The sequence below is a fragment of the Pelodiscus sinensis genome, chromosome 5 (assembly GCF_049634645.1).
Source record: "Pelodiscus sinensis isolate JC-2024 chromosome 5, ASM4963464v1, whole genome shotgun sequence".
Classification (NCBI taxonomy): domain Eukaryota; kingdom Metazoa; phylum Chordata; order Testudines; family Trionychidae; genus Pelodiscus; species Pelodiscus sinensis.
In genome coordinates, this window is record NC_134715.1 from 43,310,735 (window position 1) to 43,328,571 (window position 17,837).

The 17,837-nt window shown below is 41.9% G+C and overlaps 1 protein-coding gene across 1 annotated transcript in view; it reads left to right on the forward strand.

Annotated features, from left to right (window-relative positions):
• Positions 1–17,837, forward strand: part of TBC1D9 (TBC1 domain family member 9) — a 70,182-nt gene that overhangs the window by 30,594 nt on the left and 21,751 nt on the right. The window contains exons 5-10 of the mRNA XM_006121624.4: positions 1,479–1,740; positions 2,748–2,955; positions 6,614–6,820; positions 8,606–8,776; positions 9,742–9,892; positions 12,397–12,611. Of these exons, the coding sequence (XP_006121686.1) occupies positions 1,479–1,740; positions 2,748–2,955; positions 6,614–6,820; positions 8,606–8,776; positions 9,742–9,892; positions 12,397–12,611 (1,214 nt within the window). The remainder of the gene's footprint in view (positions 1–1,478; positions 1,741–2,747; positions 2,956–6,613; positions 6,821–8,605; positions 8,777–9,741; positions 9,893–12,396; positions 12,612–17,837) is intronic.

Here is a 17,837-nt window from a genome sequence, read left to right on the forward strand (position 1 = left end):
GAAATCACATGATAAATTGTATGCACCCTGCACCTCTAACTACTTCACTGGCACTCTGCCCACAAATATATCTCACTATGGTGGGGGCAGATGAACTTGGACCTTCCCCAGCTGGGGGACATGCACCCCTTCCCTGGCTGTCCCTGCTGCTGCAGCCATGGACAGGTGCTTCTCACTTGGCCCTGCAGTGAGTTAAGGGCCCAAGCAATGCCAGATAAATATTCTAGTTTATAATAAAGCACACAATAATCTGTTACAATTAATGTTGTTTTACCTCAGGTGCAATCCTGAAATAAAGCAGTCTAGCAATTGAAATTGAATGATCGACAAACAGTTGCTTATGGCTAAAAACAGTCAGTTGGAGATTAGATTGGTTGAATGTTGCTAAATTCATCTATAATTTTAGTCTGTTTTGTCACAGTTGTTGGTATGATGAATTGTGGTTCAAGTAAGTCCTTCCTTTTTTGAAAAGCATGAATCTGTTAGTTAACCTCCGTGGATGTTAGAGGCCGCGTAGTAGGCGGTAGGGAAGTTAGTGTGTAGTCCATCACACGATTAACCAATAAACCTGAGTTTACTGGCTAATCACATAGACTACATGCAAAATGCACACACCCTGCTGCCTCTGTTTCAGGTGCAGCGGGGCAGGGAGTGGGAGCTAGATTTTAAGCCAACTCTCTGCACGTGCCAGCTTCGTGTAACTGTCTTCCCCTCACTTCCCCCAGATTGGAAGCAGCCTGGCACATGCAGGGAGTTGGCTCCCATGGAGCTGCCTGCTTTCCCCCCTCTCCTGCCTCTGATAGACAGGAGTCAGTACGGTAAGCGGCTTTCAAGACAGCTCCCTGCGTGTATTGACTCCCATGGAGCTTCCTGCCCCCGCACTGCTGCTTCTTTATCTGAGAGGTGGGGCTCAGGGAGATGGGAGCCAGTACTCATGGAGAGCTGGCTTAAAAGCCAGCTCCCGCAAGCATTGGCTCCCACCTGCCCTTCCTGCCTGTAAACTTGTAACTGTTAGAATTTCCAGCAGTTACACATTTATGTAAATAAACAATAGTTAACATTCCTAGTAGGCAGCCCATTTGGTGAGTCCAGACTGTGTTTGCTGATCTCTGTAGTGGGGCAGAGGGAGATTAGAGTTTGGGCAAACATCTTGGCAAAAAGAGATAAAACTATGAAGGTACATGCGATCTGTGTGTAATGTTTCATATATAAATAAATTATATTGAAACACAACTACTTTAGGCAACTAGGCTAAATATATCTTTTTTTGCTTTGTGAGTTTGGTGGCTCTGCTTGTGCTGTCCTTTCACCTTGCCAAGATGTAAGAAAATCCAATCTAAATTCATTATATGATGTATAAAATACCATATTGGTGAATGAACGCCCCCTTTCACACACATTGGCATTCAAAAGCGTTTTTCTCTTGCCTTTTTCATGATTCATTCTTGTGCTTAATCTTTTCTGTTTTCTTTGTTCAGCAAAGTTAGTGATCCGCTGGGTTGATATCACTCAGCTTGAGAAGAATGCTACGTTGCTTTTTCCTGACCTCATCAAAGTGAGCACAAGGTCAAGTGAACATTTCTTCTCGGTATTCCTCAGTATCAATGAGACATTCAAATTAATGGAACAGCTTGCCAACATAGCTATGAGACAGCTCTTGGATAATGAAGGATTTGAACAAGACAAGTCATTACCAAAACTAAAAAAGAAATCTCCCAAAAAAGTATCTGCACTGAAACGGTAGGTAATACAGACCTTTTAATCATAGGGACTTTGTATACCATTTTATTTCCAAAGTTTTATCTAGATGTTCTCTGATAATATCCCCATGCTTTTCATGCAAGATGCATTATAGCTTTGTAGTGGTAGTGAGAGAGGAAGAGTAATTATTGTTGGTCTGCCACCTTCCTTGTTTGGTCTGCCATTGAAAATGGATGTGGAAAAATCTGGCCAAACGTTATAGGCCTGTTACCAGTCAGAGGAGAACATTTGGACCAGATTGTCATTTACATCAAGTACCACTTACAAAGCTACGGCAGAGAAGCCTTACAGTGGATAAAACTATAATACATATACACTTTACGTGGCTCTGGCAGGGTAAAAGGGCCTTAGAGGCCTTAATGTATATGAGAATCAGGCCCATTTGTGTTTATATAGTTCTATAACTGCAAAAAGTTGTGGCTTTAGGTAGTTGGTCTTGCTCAGAATTTCTGCATGTATGCAAGTCTTATATTTTACAGTAAAGAAAGTACCAAAAGAAAAGTCTGAGCCAAATACAATACAGAAAGTATTTCTTTCTTTCTCTAGTGGTGGCACGACACTGGACCTGAATAGCAACTTGTTAATCATTTTTACATTTTGAATATATTAATGAAATGTAGTCTAGCCTATATTTTAGTTGCATTTCTTTTGTTACATAGTGACGATTGAGGTGTATCGTATCACACTACATTTTTTAAAGCATTTTGGTAGCAGGGATAATATTAAATAGTGGTACATTATATGTGACTAGCACATTAGAAAGAGCTACAATGGATCTATAAAATAAGAAATCCCGATGCTGTACCTGAATCAAAATGTTAATAAAGCTGTCTTATAGACATAACTTTCCTAATGATTTTTTTCACATTTGCATACAGCTATATAAATTAATAAGTTCCATGCAGATGTATGTACTGTGTGGCCTGCAAAGAAATGTCTGAAGTGTATTTTTATGTATATTGTGTATCTTAAAACACCATCTTTAGGGATCTCGATGCTAGAGCAAAGAGTGAGAGATACCGTGCACTGTTCCGACTTCCCAAAGATGAGAAATTAGATGGACACACAGATTGCACCTTGTGGACCCCATTTAATAAAATGCACATTTTGGGTCAGATGTTTGTTTCTACAAATTACATCTGCTTTACTAGTAAGGAGGAGAACTTGTGTAGCCTCATTATCCCCCTTCGAGAGGTGAGTGTCAGTTCTGAATATCTACAGCAAGTTATTTCACTTGGCTGCTTTTTAAGGTGGATTCTCACATTAATATTCTTTGTGCTGGGAAGCTGTTTAATCCCCTGGTTGTCACAGAACAATGTAATGTGGTGATCAAAGTAGCAACTTCAGGTTAGTAGCAACTTCAGTTTTATGCTCATTCTACTATGGTTCACGGGGACTCTTTCCTATCCTTCCTTCTGACTCTCCAGATTCTTCTCCCTTCCCTGGTTTACATTTTTTATACTTAAGGCCCACAGCATGGTTTTTGTACTTCCAGACAAATGGGGGATTAAACCTCTTTAGAGCTAACCAAGAGCACATTTCAGTAAAAATACAGTCAAATGGTAAGATTTGAATTCAGTTTTAAAACAGAAACGATTAATAGCATCCTGGCCAGTCTGCCCAGTTTTAAACAAATGCTGTCACAATGATATGCTTCTTATCAAGTACAGCTTTGGTTTGTATTCTGGGGAAGGAGGGAAGATTTTCATATACGTGACACATTAGATAATTCTTTGTGTTAGTTCCTATTTGCATAAATGCTGCATGGTTGTCTTCATCTACAGTGTCAATTGAATGTCAAAATTTTTGTTGTTCACTGGTGCCTATCCCCCCGCCTCTCCCCAAAAAGACAAAAGTTTTGCAGTGGCAATGCAAATGGCTCATTTTCAATAGGAGCTCTTGTAACCACCACCAGGTGGATTTGAACCTAGGAGCTCTGGAACTTTGTGTAGGAGCCTCTACAGCAGTGGTTCCCAAACTTTTTGGCATCACACCCCCATTTTTAATTTTTGAAAAACCCTCATACCCCCTCCCCCCCAAAAATAGCAGCAAAACTTGTTGAGCAAAAAAAAAAGGGGGGGGGACTGAGCGGGGCAGCAAAACTTGATGGGAGGCTTGCACCCCCCCTGGAATTTCTTCACGCTCCCCCACGGGGGCGCACACCCCCAGTTTGGAAACCCATGCTTTACAGCTTGAGCTATAAAATCAGCTTATTCTCAGCTTAGGCTGTAGAGCTCCCTTGTTCTTGTCTCTCATTGTAAGTGGTCTAAGTGCCACTACATGGGACAGTGAACCACACTGTCTCTTGTCAATAACATGAACGCCATGACTGCAAAAGAGCCAAAAAACCGTGCACACTGCTCAACTTTTAGCAACAATTGTCGCTGCAAGATGTGTAGAGTAGGCAAAGCCTAACTTTTAAGTATGGTTAGCTGCAATTAAAAATCTACTGTGAGGCATTTTTTTAAAAATTGCTACAAAATGCTCTTGAATAATAGTTGCAACATTTATGTTTTGACAGGAAGTTAACATTATCCTAATAGTAAAAATAACTTAAACATACTGAAATTAAAAATTCTGTGTAACTAGTATTGTGGTGAAGAGGAAACTGCGTGCCTTTTGAGATGTGTAAGCTTGTTTCAACAGTGATTTATCTTGGACATAAGAGCATAACTTGCTGGACAGCCAGGGCTGGGCTGTCAAGGATGCTTGGACTGCTGAAAGCATCCTGGCTCATATGAGAAATCACGTATATTTTGCTGAATCTGAGGAACTAATGATAATGTTAAGGTCCGATGTTTCACAAATCATTAAGGAAAAAAATGCTGTTTCACCCAGCTTCCCACTGGTGTGTAGCACTAGTTTTAAATCCTAGTGAATCAAAATCAAACCTTAAATTCACATTGCTCTGTTTATGCAGAATTCAGGGGGAGCGATAAACTGCCCAATTAAGTTAAGTGGAGAAAATATCTTGTGGGTGGATGAATAAAACTCAGAACTTTTGTGGAGCATGGCTGCTTCCCTGGGATGTGGAATTGGCAGCTGCTTCAGACAGCAATTGCTGTACCTGCAGTAGCAACATCAAACTCGGATGTCCTGTCAGATTCTGGAGAGCGAATCAGTTGAGGGAATGCATATTAACTGTTCTAAAGTTGTGTAAACCATTGAAGGTTATTGTTCAGTAATTATGACATTGAAAACAATAACTCCAGCACTTTAAGAACCTTTAAGTCCTTTGAAGTTAGTAGAAGACTTTCTATTGACTTCATGTTAACTTTGGATCCGGTCATAAGTTCCAGCCTTTTGTGACATAGAAGAGCAAAGAAACACCTTTGCAGATGGGTACAAAGGTCATCAGTACCTATTACCTTTAGAAGCATCTGCTCTGTAACAGTGGTCAGAAAGTAAAATAGTAATTTCCTGAGTCAGCAGCCGCAACCTCCAGGACCAGTGCTATAGCTGGGAGTGTGCCTGCACTTGGAGAAGGGAGAAAGTAGTTTTCTGTTGGCATTAAAAAAGCATGTCTGCTTAGCTTCTTCTGATGCTCTGGCATCGTGTCTGTAATACATCCAGTCTAGTTCTGTGTTTATTGCTGCTTCCTCTATGTTGAATGCCCTCAGACAGCTCTTTAGTGGAACAGAAATGTGATATAGAATTATTTCTCCTTAGTTAACTTAAATATATTGTTCATGAGGCTCTTTTGCATTAATAAAGAGCTGATTTATAGTTCATTGAAAAAAGAAGGAAGTTAGTTGGGGAGAAGGGGAAATATTTTGAGAGTGAGCTATGTATTGTGGTCTTTGACTACAGCTTCAAAAGAGATGTTAAATGAAAAACAAATTATCTAGTCCTTTTAACTAATGAAACATTAAGGCATTGTGCTAATGTGAGATCATGGATCGCTACTTTAAAAAAAAAAAATCTCGGTAAACCAAAATGTGCTCGCTCTTATCTTGAAATGCCTAATGCAGTTTTTATTACCTAGAAGATTCTATTTCAGTGTATCAAAGTGATGCTTAAAAGCACTTATAATTGTGCTCTTTGCTCTGGAGAAGGGAGGTATTTCTGTGAACTTAATTGATTTTATTTTTTTAATTGAGTAATCAGTAGTGCATAGAACATACATCACACATTTATAGCTCATGTATAATTGATCAGTGGCAGTTCTATATTGTAATTTCTGCAGAAGCTTGGTGAAATATTGAGCTGTGCTTTGTAGGTTTCTCTCTGAATACTGTATACAGGGTGCAGTGTGATAAGTGAATACATAAATAACAGAAAGCCAAACAAATTCCTTACAGGAAAAAAAAATCTTACCCCTCTCCAGATTTGGAAGAGATTGCTGGGAAAAGGAAAAATAGCACTTCAGGAGCATACTCCATACCTCGTTTTGTAATTTTCAGAGTAGGAGATTGCTGTGTGGCTTCTGGGAAGCTCATAGTACACGTACTGTGGAAATGTGGTTGTTGTACTAAAAACCTGTTTAAAATAAAGTAGGATATAACAAACTAATGTATGATAATTGAGAGCCCACAAAGTTGTTGCATGAAAGCTCTGGGTTTGTATTGGAAATGATTGGTGAGAAACCGTAATATAGAAAAATAACAATTTCTGGTTTTAGTGTTACACGTGTTTGTTTCAGTACAGGTGTTGGTTTTCCAGTAGGAGTAGTGATGCATGGGAGAGAACCATTTTGTCTATAAAAATGCAAAAAGGGGGAAAAAAGTATATTAGAAACTGCTGCTGCATTGGTCCCAAAGGTAACCCCTAAGTATAAGACTGAGCTCTGAAAATGGTGCATATCAAGCTACCCATTGAAAAGCCATAACCAGTGGTGGTTATTTCTCCCTAGGTATCAGTAGTGGAAAAGGCAGACAGTTCTAGTGTATTACCCAGCCCATTATCCATCAGCACTAAAAACAAAATGACATTTCTCTTCGCCAACTTGAAAGACAGAGACTTTCTTGTGCAAAGGATCTCAGACTTCCTTCTACAAACTACTCCAAAAACATATTCTGAAAAAGAGATTGCTGGAAGTTACAACAGTTCAGATGATGAGGTGAGTGGATAACTGTAACTTCACATTTCACTGACAGAAGGGAATTTAGTTGTAGTTTCTTTACACATGGTGTGAGATTGTTTTCTTGACATTTCTGTGTAAAGACTAATGCTTATAAAGACTTATATCCTTAAGTCATAATAGGACACTCATAGATATATTGAAATATTATGACTATTATTATGATTGTTTTGGATTAAACCTGGAAAATTTTTCCCAACTTGCCAACTGCCTTCTTGACAATAGCATTAGCTGATGTGTGTCATTATAAAATCAGATTTTCAGAGCTGATTCTTGGTAAGCTTGTAAATAAGAGAGAGTAGGAGGCTATATCTTTTATTAGACAAACTTCTGTTGGTGATAGAAATGTAGCCGTGTTAGTCTGGGGTAGCTGAAGCAAAATGCAGGACAATGTAGCACTTTAAGACTAACAAGATGGTTTATTAGATGATGAGCTTTCGTGGGCCAGACCCACTTCCTCAGATCAAATAGTGGATATATCCTTTGGTATATATGGTTGTGACTACTTTCTTCCACTATTTGATCTGAGGAAGTGGATCTGGCCCACGAAAGCTCATCATCTAATAAACCATCTTGTTAGTCTTAAAGTGCTACATTGTCCTGCATTTTGCTTCTGTTGGTGAGAGAGAGATGCCACACAGAGCTTTTTTTCTGGTGTAGTAAATTTTTAACAATTACCTTTTACGATTTAATGAAATGATCGAGAATTTCAGCGGCATGATTGCTGGAATTCATTCTAAACCACATTTGTTGTCTGTAAACACTTTTGTAGAGTCAAATACTCTGAAAAGGTACTATTGTTATTAGCCAAGATTTTGGAAAGTGACTAGTGATCATGGATACCTCAGTTTTAGGTTGTTCAATGTGAGCCACCTCCCCCCCCCCCCCCCCCCAATCGAAGGAAACTGATTTCAAGAGTAGAGATTTTCAGTAGAGTTGTGCGAGATCTGGAATGTCTATTCTGCAGAAACTTCTAATTTAAAGCAAAAAGAATTCTGAATCAGAACAGAAAGTAGAAATGTAAATTTTCCCCTGGAACAGAATATTTAAAAATCCATTTTGAGAGAACTGAAACTGATTTTTTTCAAAAAATTCTGGGCAGCTAAATGGCCATCTGGGGAATAAAGATGAGTGCCCAGTAGTGTGGGCTGCCTGGAAATTGCTGAACATCTTGATTCTGTCAAATTAGCATCGGAAGCTTTTCTACCTGTTGAAATTCTCAGGACTTTATCAGAATTGTGCCCTTTTAAGGTGCCTCAGGTTGGGCACTCAAAGTTAATAGAAATGTTTTTAAATCTTGACCATTGTGAAATTCCTTTGCTTTTTAAATAAAAACAAGAAATTCTCTTGTAATTAGGTATTGCTATACAAAGGTGCAAAACATCCTATTTAGATAAGAATGATTTTATTGTCCACAGTAACAAATGTGGAATATCTTTGGGTGTGCTATCTTTAACAGCCATGCTTCTGCAACTTCAAATATATTATTGTAGTTACTGAAAAATTAAAACCAGCTCTGATTGTGTAGTTTGATTTTTGTGTGGTGAAGTAAATGCTGATTTGGTTGGAAAACTAAAATTGTGTTTCATTGTTTGAAATTAGTTCGGTTTCTGCTGCCAGATGCTTACCCTAGAGATACACCTTGGAGGTTTGATTTTCTCAAACTGAGTTGGCTTTTAGTGAGGATACAATAATTTTGGTGCAGTACGAGCAAAATTCTCTCTCTCTCACCTATGAACAGCTTGCGGCTGTTGTTTTTTGCAGGTTTATTCAAGACCAAGTAGTATTGTTTCCTCCAGCCCTCAAAGAAGTCTCAGCTCTGAAGCCGATGGAGAGCGACAGTTCAATCTCAATGGCAACAGCATTCCAACAGCAACACAGGCTTTAATGACAATGTATCGACGGAGGTCGCCTGAGGAATTCAACCCAAAATTGGTAGATCTCACTACTATTTTTCTAAACTCTGACAGATTAGAAAAGTGGTTTGGGATTTTAAATTAACTTTCTTTAAACTAACATTCCAGGATGAGTTGTTCTGCTTTTTCCTAACCAAAAAGAGCTCTAGCACTGCCAATCATGTGCAGAGAATGGTATCTTTCAGAAAATAAATTTCTAGTACTTCAGTGGCAAATTTTCCCAGAATGCATGCCAAAACTCTGAAGTATTTCATGCACTGTGATAATATATTTAAGATTTAGGACAACTTCAGGTTATCAGTTCAATAATTGGTAGAGCACTAATAGTACAGATTACATTCTGGTCTGGATCAACTCTGCTACTGGACCAGAGACCTGGGGAGCCTAAGGGTTCGAGGGCCAGCTGTGGTTGGGGATGACAGGGTCAGCAGTATGGGACCGAGGCAAGAGCCCCACGGCAGCCCTATGGGCCTGGGACCTCGCTGCAGAAGCTGGAGCCTGCACTGCCCAGGGAGCCAGCTGCAGCTGGGCAAGCAGCCCAGCCAGGTTGGGGATAGGGGGACGAAGCAGGGAGCCTGCTGGGGCATCCTGCCAGCAGCAGGCAATGAACTTGGGGACGAGTTGTAGGGGACCTCCCCTGGTCTGGCAAATTATTTCATTCGGGACCAGTCAGGTCCTGACAGTACCAGACCAGGGAGGTCCAGCTTATATATTGTATAGTTTGCTATAAAGTATTTTTCCTGTGGCTTTTGATTTTGTACATGTTTTCAAGATTCATTATAGAATAGTGTTCTGGGGAGAAATAAGAAGTGGGAGAGAGCAACCCACTGAAATTAGAGAATCAGATTATAGCTATCCTTCTTCCTCCTGGCCACCCCTAATAATTGCAGTAAGTTATGAGATGTGGGCACTTCACTAGTTCCTTTCATGTTTAATGAATCCAAAATGGGGGTACCCCGTCTCAATGTATTTATTTATTTATAGGCAAAAGAGTTTTTGAAAGAGCAAGCTTGGAAGATTCACTTTGCTGAGTATGGTCAGGGTCTGTGCATGTATCGGACAGAGAAAACAAGAGACCTTGTGCTGAAAGGCATTCCAGAAATTATGAGAGGGGAACTGTGGCTGCTGCTTTCAGGTGAGCTCCAGTTTGGAACATTGTCTTAGATTAGGAACTAGATGTATGAGAGATGACACTGGGCAGGATTTTCAAAGGCATTTAGACTTCTAAAGGTGCAAGTAGGTGCCTAGTGGGATTTTTAAAAGTACTCAAAGCAAGTTAGGTGGCTAACTCTCATTGACGCCAGTGGGAGTTACTTTCCTAATCCTATTTTAAGTACTTTTGAGAATCCCACTGGGTGCTTACCTGCATCTTTAGGCACCTAAATTCATTCCGTGGGCTGCTCTGTGAGGAGTTCAGGCCTTCCATGGACCAGTGCTGCTGCTGCCCTGCACCGCTGCCTCTGTATCAGAGGCCAGCAGCATGTCGTGGCAGGTACTCCCATGCATGCTCTTCATTGAAAACTCAGACTGACCAGCTAGGATTGATTCAGCCTTCTGGTCCAAGTTTTAAATGCAATGCGTGCATGGGGGGCAGGGAGTGTTGTGGTTATTCGTGACCATTAACCGATAAGTTAAACGGTTAGCTGACTAGCTGTTGACATCCCTAATTTGTAGTATAAGTCAGGCAAATCATGAGTTTTTGTGTATTGCCAGTGACCTGTCCATGAATTTTACTAAAAATACCCATGACTAAATCAAACCTTACTCAACATCAGAGTAGTAATATTTTGTGCTTTGTAGCTGGAACATGCTACATAATAATTGTATTCCTTAGCACCTGTGGGTGACTGTCAAGTATTATTCTCACTTTTACAAAAAGGGAAACCAATAAAAAGAGGTTAAATAATTTGCCCAAGGTCTTTCAATGAGTCGTTGGCAGAGCAGAGATTGGAAGTCAAATTCCAAACTCTCAGTCCTCTGCTCTGTCCTGTAGACCAGACTGTCTTTATGTACTTAAAAAATGGATGATTCTTTAAATTACTAACCTACTGTTCACCAAGGGCTGGATTCTCCATTTGGTCTGAGCTGCAGAGGAGTGCTGCAGAGAACCAGTTGAAGCTCCTTAATTCAGGGCTATATGGTGAAGTGAAGTTAGGGATGAATAGGCGTATCTCTGATGTGCACCACTGGCATAAGATCCCTTTGTTAGAGGGAACCTTATTCCAGCACGTGGAGCATCATAGAATCATAAAATACTAGAACTGGAAGGGACCTCCAGAAGTCATCAAGACTAGTCCCCCTGCCCTCACGGCAGGACCAAGCACCATCTGACCATCCCTGACAAGTGTCTGTCTAACCTGCCCTGAAATATCTCCAGTGATGAAGATTCCACAACATGACTTGTGTGTTCACAGGGATACTGTGAGGATTGACTGAACGATGGTTTAAAAATTGCTCTGTAGATAAAAAGCTCTCTAAAATCAGCAGCTATCCTGTAAATGATTGGCTGAGATAGATGTGAGTGTTGCTATCATGGTAGTATGCATATGAGCAGGGTACAAGCCAATAGGCTAGCTGCGTTACCAATCGCATACAGATAGTTCCAGTGTGTGGAGGGATATTGGTGGTAGCTGCAGCTGTTAAAGTCATATTGTTGTTCAGCATGCTCACATTTGCACCGTACGCAATAAAGGGTTTGTTTCTTTTATTTTATTATTACCGTATTTTCTGGCGTATAAGGCGACTGGGCGTATAAGACGACCCCCTAATTTTCTAGTTAAAACATAGGTTTTCGCCTATACTCGCCGTATAAGACTACCCCCCCTTAAGAGGCCAACCGGCAGCACCCCAGCTGCTCTGCCCCAGGGTCCACAACAAAAGCCTGGTCTGCGGGGGGGCAGGCGCACTAGGTGCCCCCCCCCCCACTCCCCAGCAGACCAGGGACACGGGGAGCAAAGCGGCAGCGGGGTGCCGCGCCTCCTCGGCTTTGCTCCCGGTGTCTCTGGTCTGTTGGAGATGGTCCCCAGCAGACCAGGGACACCGGGAGCAAAGCCTCTGAGGACGCCGGCAGCGGGACAGTCGCGGCGTGTCTGGGCTGTCCCGCTGCCGGCTTCCCCCGAGGCTTTGCAAAGCCGAGGAGGGGCTCGGGCAGCCCAGGCGCGCCTGGGCTGCCCCGCTGCCGGAGCCCCTCCGCGGCTTTGCTCCACGTCTTCCTGGTCTGCAGACCAGGGAGACGCGGAGCAGCTTTTCTCGCCCCGGAGTACATGAGCGGCGGGACCGTGAGGGGACTGCCTGTATGTTTATACCCGGCGTATAAGATGACCCCCGATTTTTGGGGGATGTTTTTTAGTATAAAAAGTCGTCTTATACGCCGGAAAATACTGTATGTGAAAGAGCTTTTGAATATGTATCCATTGGAAAAGGTAACTAGCTGGTATTTTTTAGCAGGCCAAGCCAACTTTAGCCTCTTTAAAAATATAACATTTTAAATGTATTTTCAAACTTTGTTTGTATTTTAAAATTTCCATTCAAGATGTCAGAATTATGGGAGCACAAGAAAATAATGCTGCTGTACAATGTCTGCTAGCCCTTATTTAATTTACCTAGTTCATTGTTGTTGCTTCTCTCTCCTCCTACTAGGGGCCATTAATGAGATGGCTACCCACCCTGGCTATTATGAGGACCTAGTGGAAAAATCTATGGGGAAATATAACCTTGCCACAGAAGAGATTGAGAGGGACTTGCACCGTTCTCTCCCAGAGCACCCTGCATTCCAGAATGAGATGGGTATTGCTGCCCTGAGGAGAGTATTAACGGCATATGCTTTCAGAAATCCAAACATAGGATATTGTCAGGTAATTGAAAAAACAGTAATACTCAGTAATGGGAATGCTAGATCTGGAAAGGATGGCAAGACATTTCAGTCAGTGGCCACATGCTTATATGGCACAGTTGATGCATTCGATCATGCATATGAACAGATAGGTTCCTGACTTGTGTGCACAAAGTCCTGATCCTGCAACTAATTGCATTAGTAGAGATTCATGCATACACAGAGCCCTCTCAACTTAACTGTGCTCTTCAGCAGAGCCGATGCTAGCATAACTTTCTGCAAGCTCAGGAACCAGGGGCTCTAATTGAAAGTTCACATTGCTCTGTATATGCAGATTTATGTGCCCATAAACATAGTGGCTAGTGTAAGGATGATTAAAAATCTTTCCCCAAGTGCATCTAATTAAGATGATAATCAAAACATGTCAGAATGGATGCCTAATAAGGGAGGATGCTGTGAAAATCTACAAGGCTAGATGCTGTGAAAATCCTTTTAGTAACATTTTTTCCCCTGTTGCACAGCTTCTCATTCATTACTCATGGACTATTGCCCCCACCTGTGGTCTTATGAGGCAGTCTAGTGTTGTTGCTAGAGGCTCCAGGATAAAACTCTGCCCCTTCAGCTAACGGCAGCCAAATGAGTTTAAGCTTCCAAAAGTAGAACATATTGGTGGTTCAGTTTCTCTTGGCCATTCTGTTTTAAAACCTTTACCCTGGTTTGTTTTCAGGCATTTTTACCTAGTCTTCCACCTCCTCCTCCCCCAGATCAGATAAATAACAGCATGGTGGTTTCAACCACCTGGATCTGCCATTGCAGCACCTTCCTGCTAGACTCCCCCCCTCCCCCTCCCCAAATTCAGGCATGGCGAAGCTATCTCACCTGACTTGGGTCTAATCAATGTTCCCTTCGTGTGGCAGCTCTTATAGGCCCTACAGAGGGTGAATGATATCCTGCGTGTGGCCAGTCAGCCTACTTTTGCATTGTGAGAGCATAGGGCTCAGAATCAGACTGTCATGTCAGGCTCCCACCTTTCTCTAAAGAGCTATGACTCCAGAAAAGCTGAATCGGGTGCTTCTGAACTTTTGGGATTGGCTAGCCCTGGGGCTTGGTCTCACAACAGAGCAGGGCTGGAAGGGGGAAAAATACTGGAAGGATCCAGATTTTCTCTACCCTGCAGTTTCCTGGGGAAAGAAGCAGGGACTCACCATCCCACTGTGAATCAGTGGACTCCCATGATATTGAGGGTAATAGAGAGGTAGCCATGTTAGGGGTAAGTCTTGCAGACCACAGAAACTCTGGAAAGGCAAAAGCAAATATGTCCTTTGCAAGGCAAAGTTAATGTAGCATTGCTAATGAGTGAGGTGAAAATGAGGGGTAAGACTCCTTCTTTGCCTTGTCCATTCAGTCTGTTTACTAGGACTTGCCTGCTAGGATCTTTCTTACAGTGCTCTGCATCATTTCCCACTGCCTCTCCCCCACTTCTCAGCATGCCTAGGCATGCAGGGAAGCCTGAAGATTTAGACAGAAGTACAATGGGAATAGTGTGTTCTGATCATTAGCAATAAGTCCTTGCTGTGCCAGGGAAAGAGGTGCGTGCACCTCCCCCCCACACTCCATGAGCTGGCTCCATGTGAAACTCTTAGGAGCACTTCAGTAAGTTTCTGACCAGAACAGAGGCACATGAATATTCCACTCCCTACAAAGCTGCACCGTAAGGAGATTACAGAGGGGTAAGTGTGAAGTCCCCTCTTACGTTCAAAATGAGCCTGATTTCTGGAGTGAAGCCCTAAGTTGCACCTGCAGCCCTTCCCTAGGTGCATTTCAGTCTGGGAAGGAGTCAGGCAGCTTTGTTAGGCTCCTGGAGACATGGAAGGTATTTGTACCAGTATTTCTCCTCTGTTGTGTGGTCTCCATGCCATTATGAATAGTGTACTGCTTCCTCCCTGTAAACAGCCAGGGAAAGAAGTAGCATATATGCGTCTCGCACATAAAAACAGAACAACAGACACCCTTGTAAGTTGGTAGCTTGTGAGGAACTCATCAATATTAATAAAATACCTTCCTCTACAAGCATTGTTAGATGCATTGTTTCCTGTTGATAAGATTGAAATGAGGATTAAACCAAATGTTATTTAGAGGCCTGGGAAGAGAAGATCCTGCTGCTTTTCCAGAGGGTTTACACAAAGAATAGAGAAAAGAGGGAGAGGACGAGTATAAGTCCTTCTCCTGATCTTTCACCAGCCCAGAAGTAACTTCAGATTTGCTATATAGTCAAGGACTCCACAATGTGGCTACAGAAAACACAAGATCTCTTAAAGCTGGGACTTCTTCATTCAGACTGGGAACCCATACAGCTAATACCCTGTGCATCAGCAGAGAAGTGTAACTCAGCATGGATTCTCCATTAACCTCTGTTTGTCATTGGGAGAAAACTCAGTAAGGATATCTTATTCATTGATCCATCAAACTTACATTTCAGGTGTGATGGGATACAGATGCTCCTTGGGGCAGAGGCTCCCTCTTAGTACTTTGCCCAGCACTGTAGGCCCTGACATCTAGAGTCTAATGTAATAAAATATGATGATAATCCCAAAGGTGCGATTATCTCTATTATACTAGAGTTTCTTTAGGATTTGGTTGGATTCCCACAACCAAACACCACAGAGATGTGAATACCAACCTTTTAGCTAATCAGATTGGACCCTCCTTTTGATTATCAGTTGCCAAGTTTAATTAAAATGGGACAAGTTTAAACAAACCTGTTGCTGACTTTTTGGTCATTATTAGCTGTCAAAAAGCAAATTTTGGAATAAATTCCTATATCCACACAAGAAGCACCTTGCTTTTGTCTTAAGGAGGAAAAATTCTTGAAGCCATAGAAACCTTTCTGTTAACGGTAAATGCCTCTTTCCACAATTCCTGAGAAATAGTTCTCCCATCGTTTGGTTCTATTCCACAGAATATTGTAACAAATAGGCATTCCTAGAACTTAGAAGATGCATCTCTGGTATATTGATTAAATATGCCAGTTGTTCCCTGTTCATCTCATCCTGCACAAAATGCCAGGGCCTTAGGGACTCAGGGCTGCTGCAGGCAAGATGTAAAAAACTGCATCAGTTATGATGCTAGGAAACTATTCACAAAAATCCCTAGAGGCATTTGCAAGGAGTGGAGGGAAGTGTATGAGCCTGAGGAAGATTTGTAAAGTAAATTTCCATTCCTCTGCAAATGCATCTTGTAATAGTAAGGTGTTCCTGGCTTGGTTTCCACATAACTTCTTAATAAAGCTCTTGCTTTTTGTGGGGGGAATTTCCATTCCTGCCTGTTGGCTACTACACTAATTAAACTCTATCCTTACTTCTGGGATTCATTGCTCAATACTTCCCATGGGTAATAAATGAGGAGAGAAGCTACATGTGCAATAAAATGGGAAATTTCTTACCTGTTCTCTTTTTCTCCGATAGCTGCTTCTGTCTGAATTCAACCCCACGCTGGTTATATTCTTGTTATTTACAATATTAATTGACATTTTTTTTCCAAAGGGAGACAGAGACATACATTGTCTTAAGGTTAAGTTAGTATATTGTGTCTCATGTTATCTTAATGCTGACAAGTGGTTATTGGAGTACGGCTGTTGGGTAAATCTTCTGGTAGCCTGAGCAGAAGGGCAGAGCTTCGTTTTGGAGCCTTTAGTAACAACGTGGGCTGCCTTCAAATCCTCAGATAGAGGGCATTAGCCTATTGGTAATGAATGCAGAGAGAAAATTCTCACATAAAACTTTTCTTTCAATTTCAGGAAAAAGCTGTCTGGACTTAAAATGTTCTTTCATATATTCGCTGCATTAAAACCTTCTTTTTGATATGGTTATAAGCAATGTATCTCATAAAAAAAGATAGCAGAGTGAACTCTACTGTAGGCAAAGTCGAGAAGAAGTTTCTCTTTAAAGGCTGGAAGCATCATCTGGTCACAGTTGTACAGGACTGGGAGGCAGGACCTCTGGATTCTGCTCCCAACTCTGTATTTCACTTCTATGTAATTTTGAGCAGTCACCTTTTAATAACTCTCTGTCTTAGCTTACATGATTGCAAAATAGGAATAATATTTCTTACTTGATTTTTACAAGGCTATGTCTAGACTCCAAGCCTCTTTCGAAAGAGGCTCTTTCGAAAGATATTTTCGAAAGAGCCTCTTTCGAAAGAGCGCGTCTAGACTGCACGCGGAATTTCGAAAAAGCAAGCCGCTTTTTCGAAAGAAAGCACCCAGTGAGTCTGGAGGCTCTCTTTCTAAAAAGCCTGTTTGCTGTCAAGAACGCCTTCTTTCGAAAGAGCACTTTCGAAAGAAGGCGTTCTTCCTCGTGGAATTAGGTTTACCGCCGTCGAAAGAAAAGCCGCATTCTTTCGATTTAATTTCGAAAGAACGTGGCTGCAGTCTAGACGCAGGTGAAGTTTTTTCGAAAAAAGGCTACTTTTTTCGAAAAAAACCCTGAGTCTGGACACAGCCCAAGAGTATTGGGAGGCTTCATTAATCACTGACTGTAAAAGCACTTCAGTATCCCAGAATGAAAAATGCAGAGAGAAATGCAAAGTATTCCAACCATCATCCTCAATTCATGAAGAATAAAACACTCAATATAACTTAGTGTCTTTTTTTAATTTTAAAATCAATAGATCAATGAGCACAGAAAGGATATAGTAACAGAAACACACTTGTAATCCTGGCCTCCACAGTCAGGAGTGAAACTATAAGTTCCCCGAGGCCATGGTTGCAGTTTTATAGCAAGTGTCCAAATACTAAAGCAATATAAAATGGTAAACAAGACTAAAGAAAAGAAAGTACAGTGTGACAGCATTATAATGTATTGATGCGTATTGGGAAGGGGATCAGAGTATATGAATTGACAGACCTTGAAAATGGGTCTGAATCTAAATATCCTGCTTTTTTACTGAGAACTACATTAGCGTTTTAAAAAATACGTTCATTTTGGGGGATGTGACGGGGCAGGCGCCTTACCCGCGCTCCCCCGCACTGAACCGGGCACCGGGGCAGAGAGTGGGCCCCCGGGAAGGCGGGTGGACGGGAGAGGTCCGGCCGCGGGGAACCCGGAAGCCAGGGTAAGAGGAGGGACGGCCAGCAGCCGAGAGGACGGTCCGGCGCGGCCGGATGACGTCATGGGAAGCACCGAGCGGGACGCACAGGAGGGCGGGGCCCCGGACGCCGGGGGGAGGCCCGCCCAGGTGGTGGTGGGGC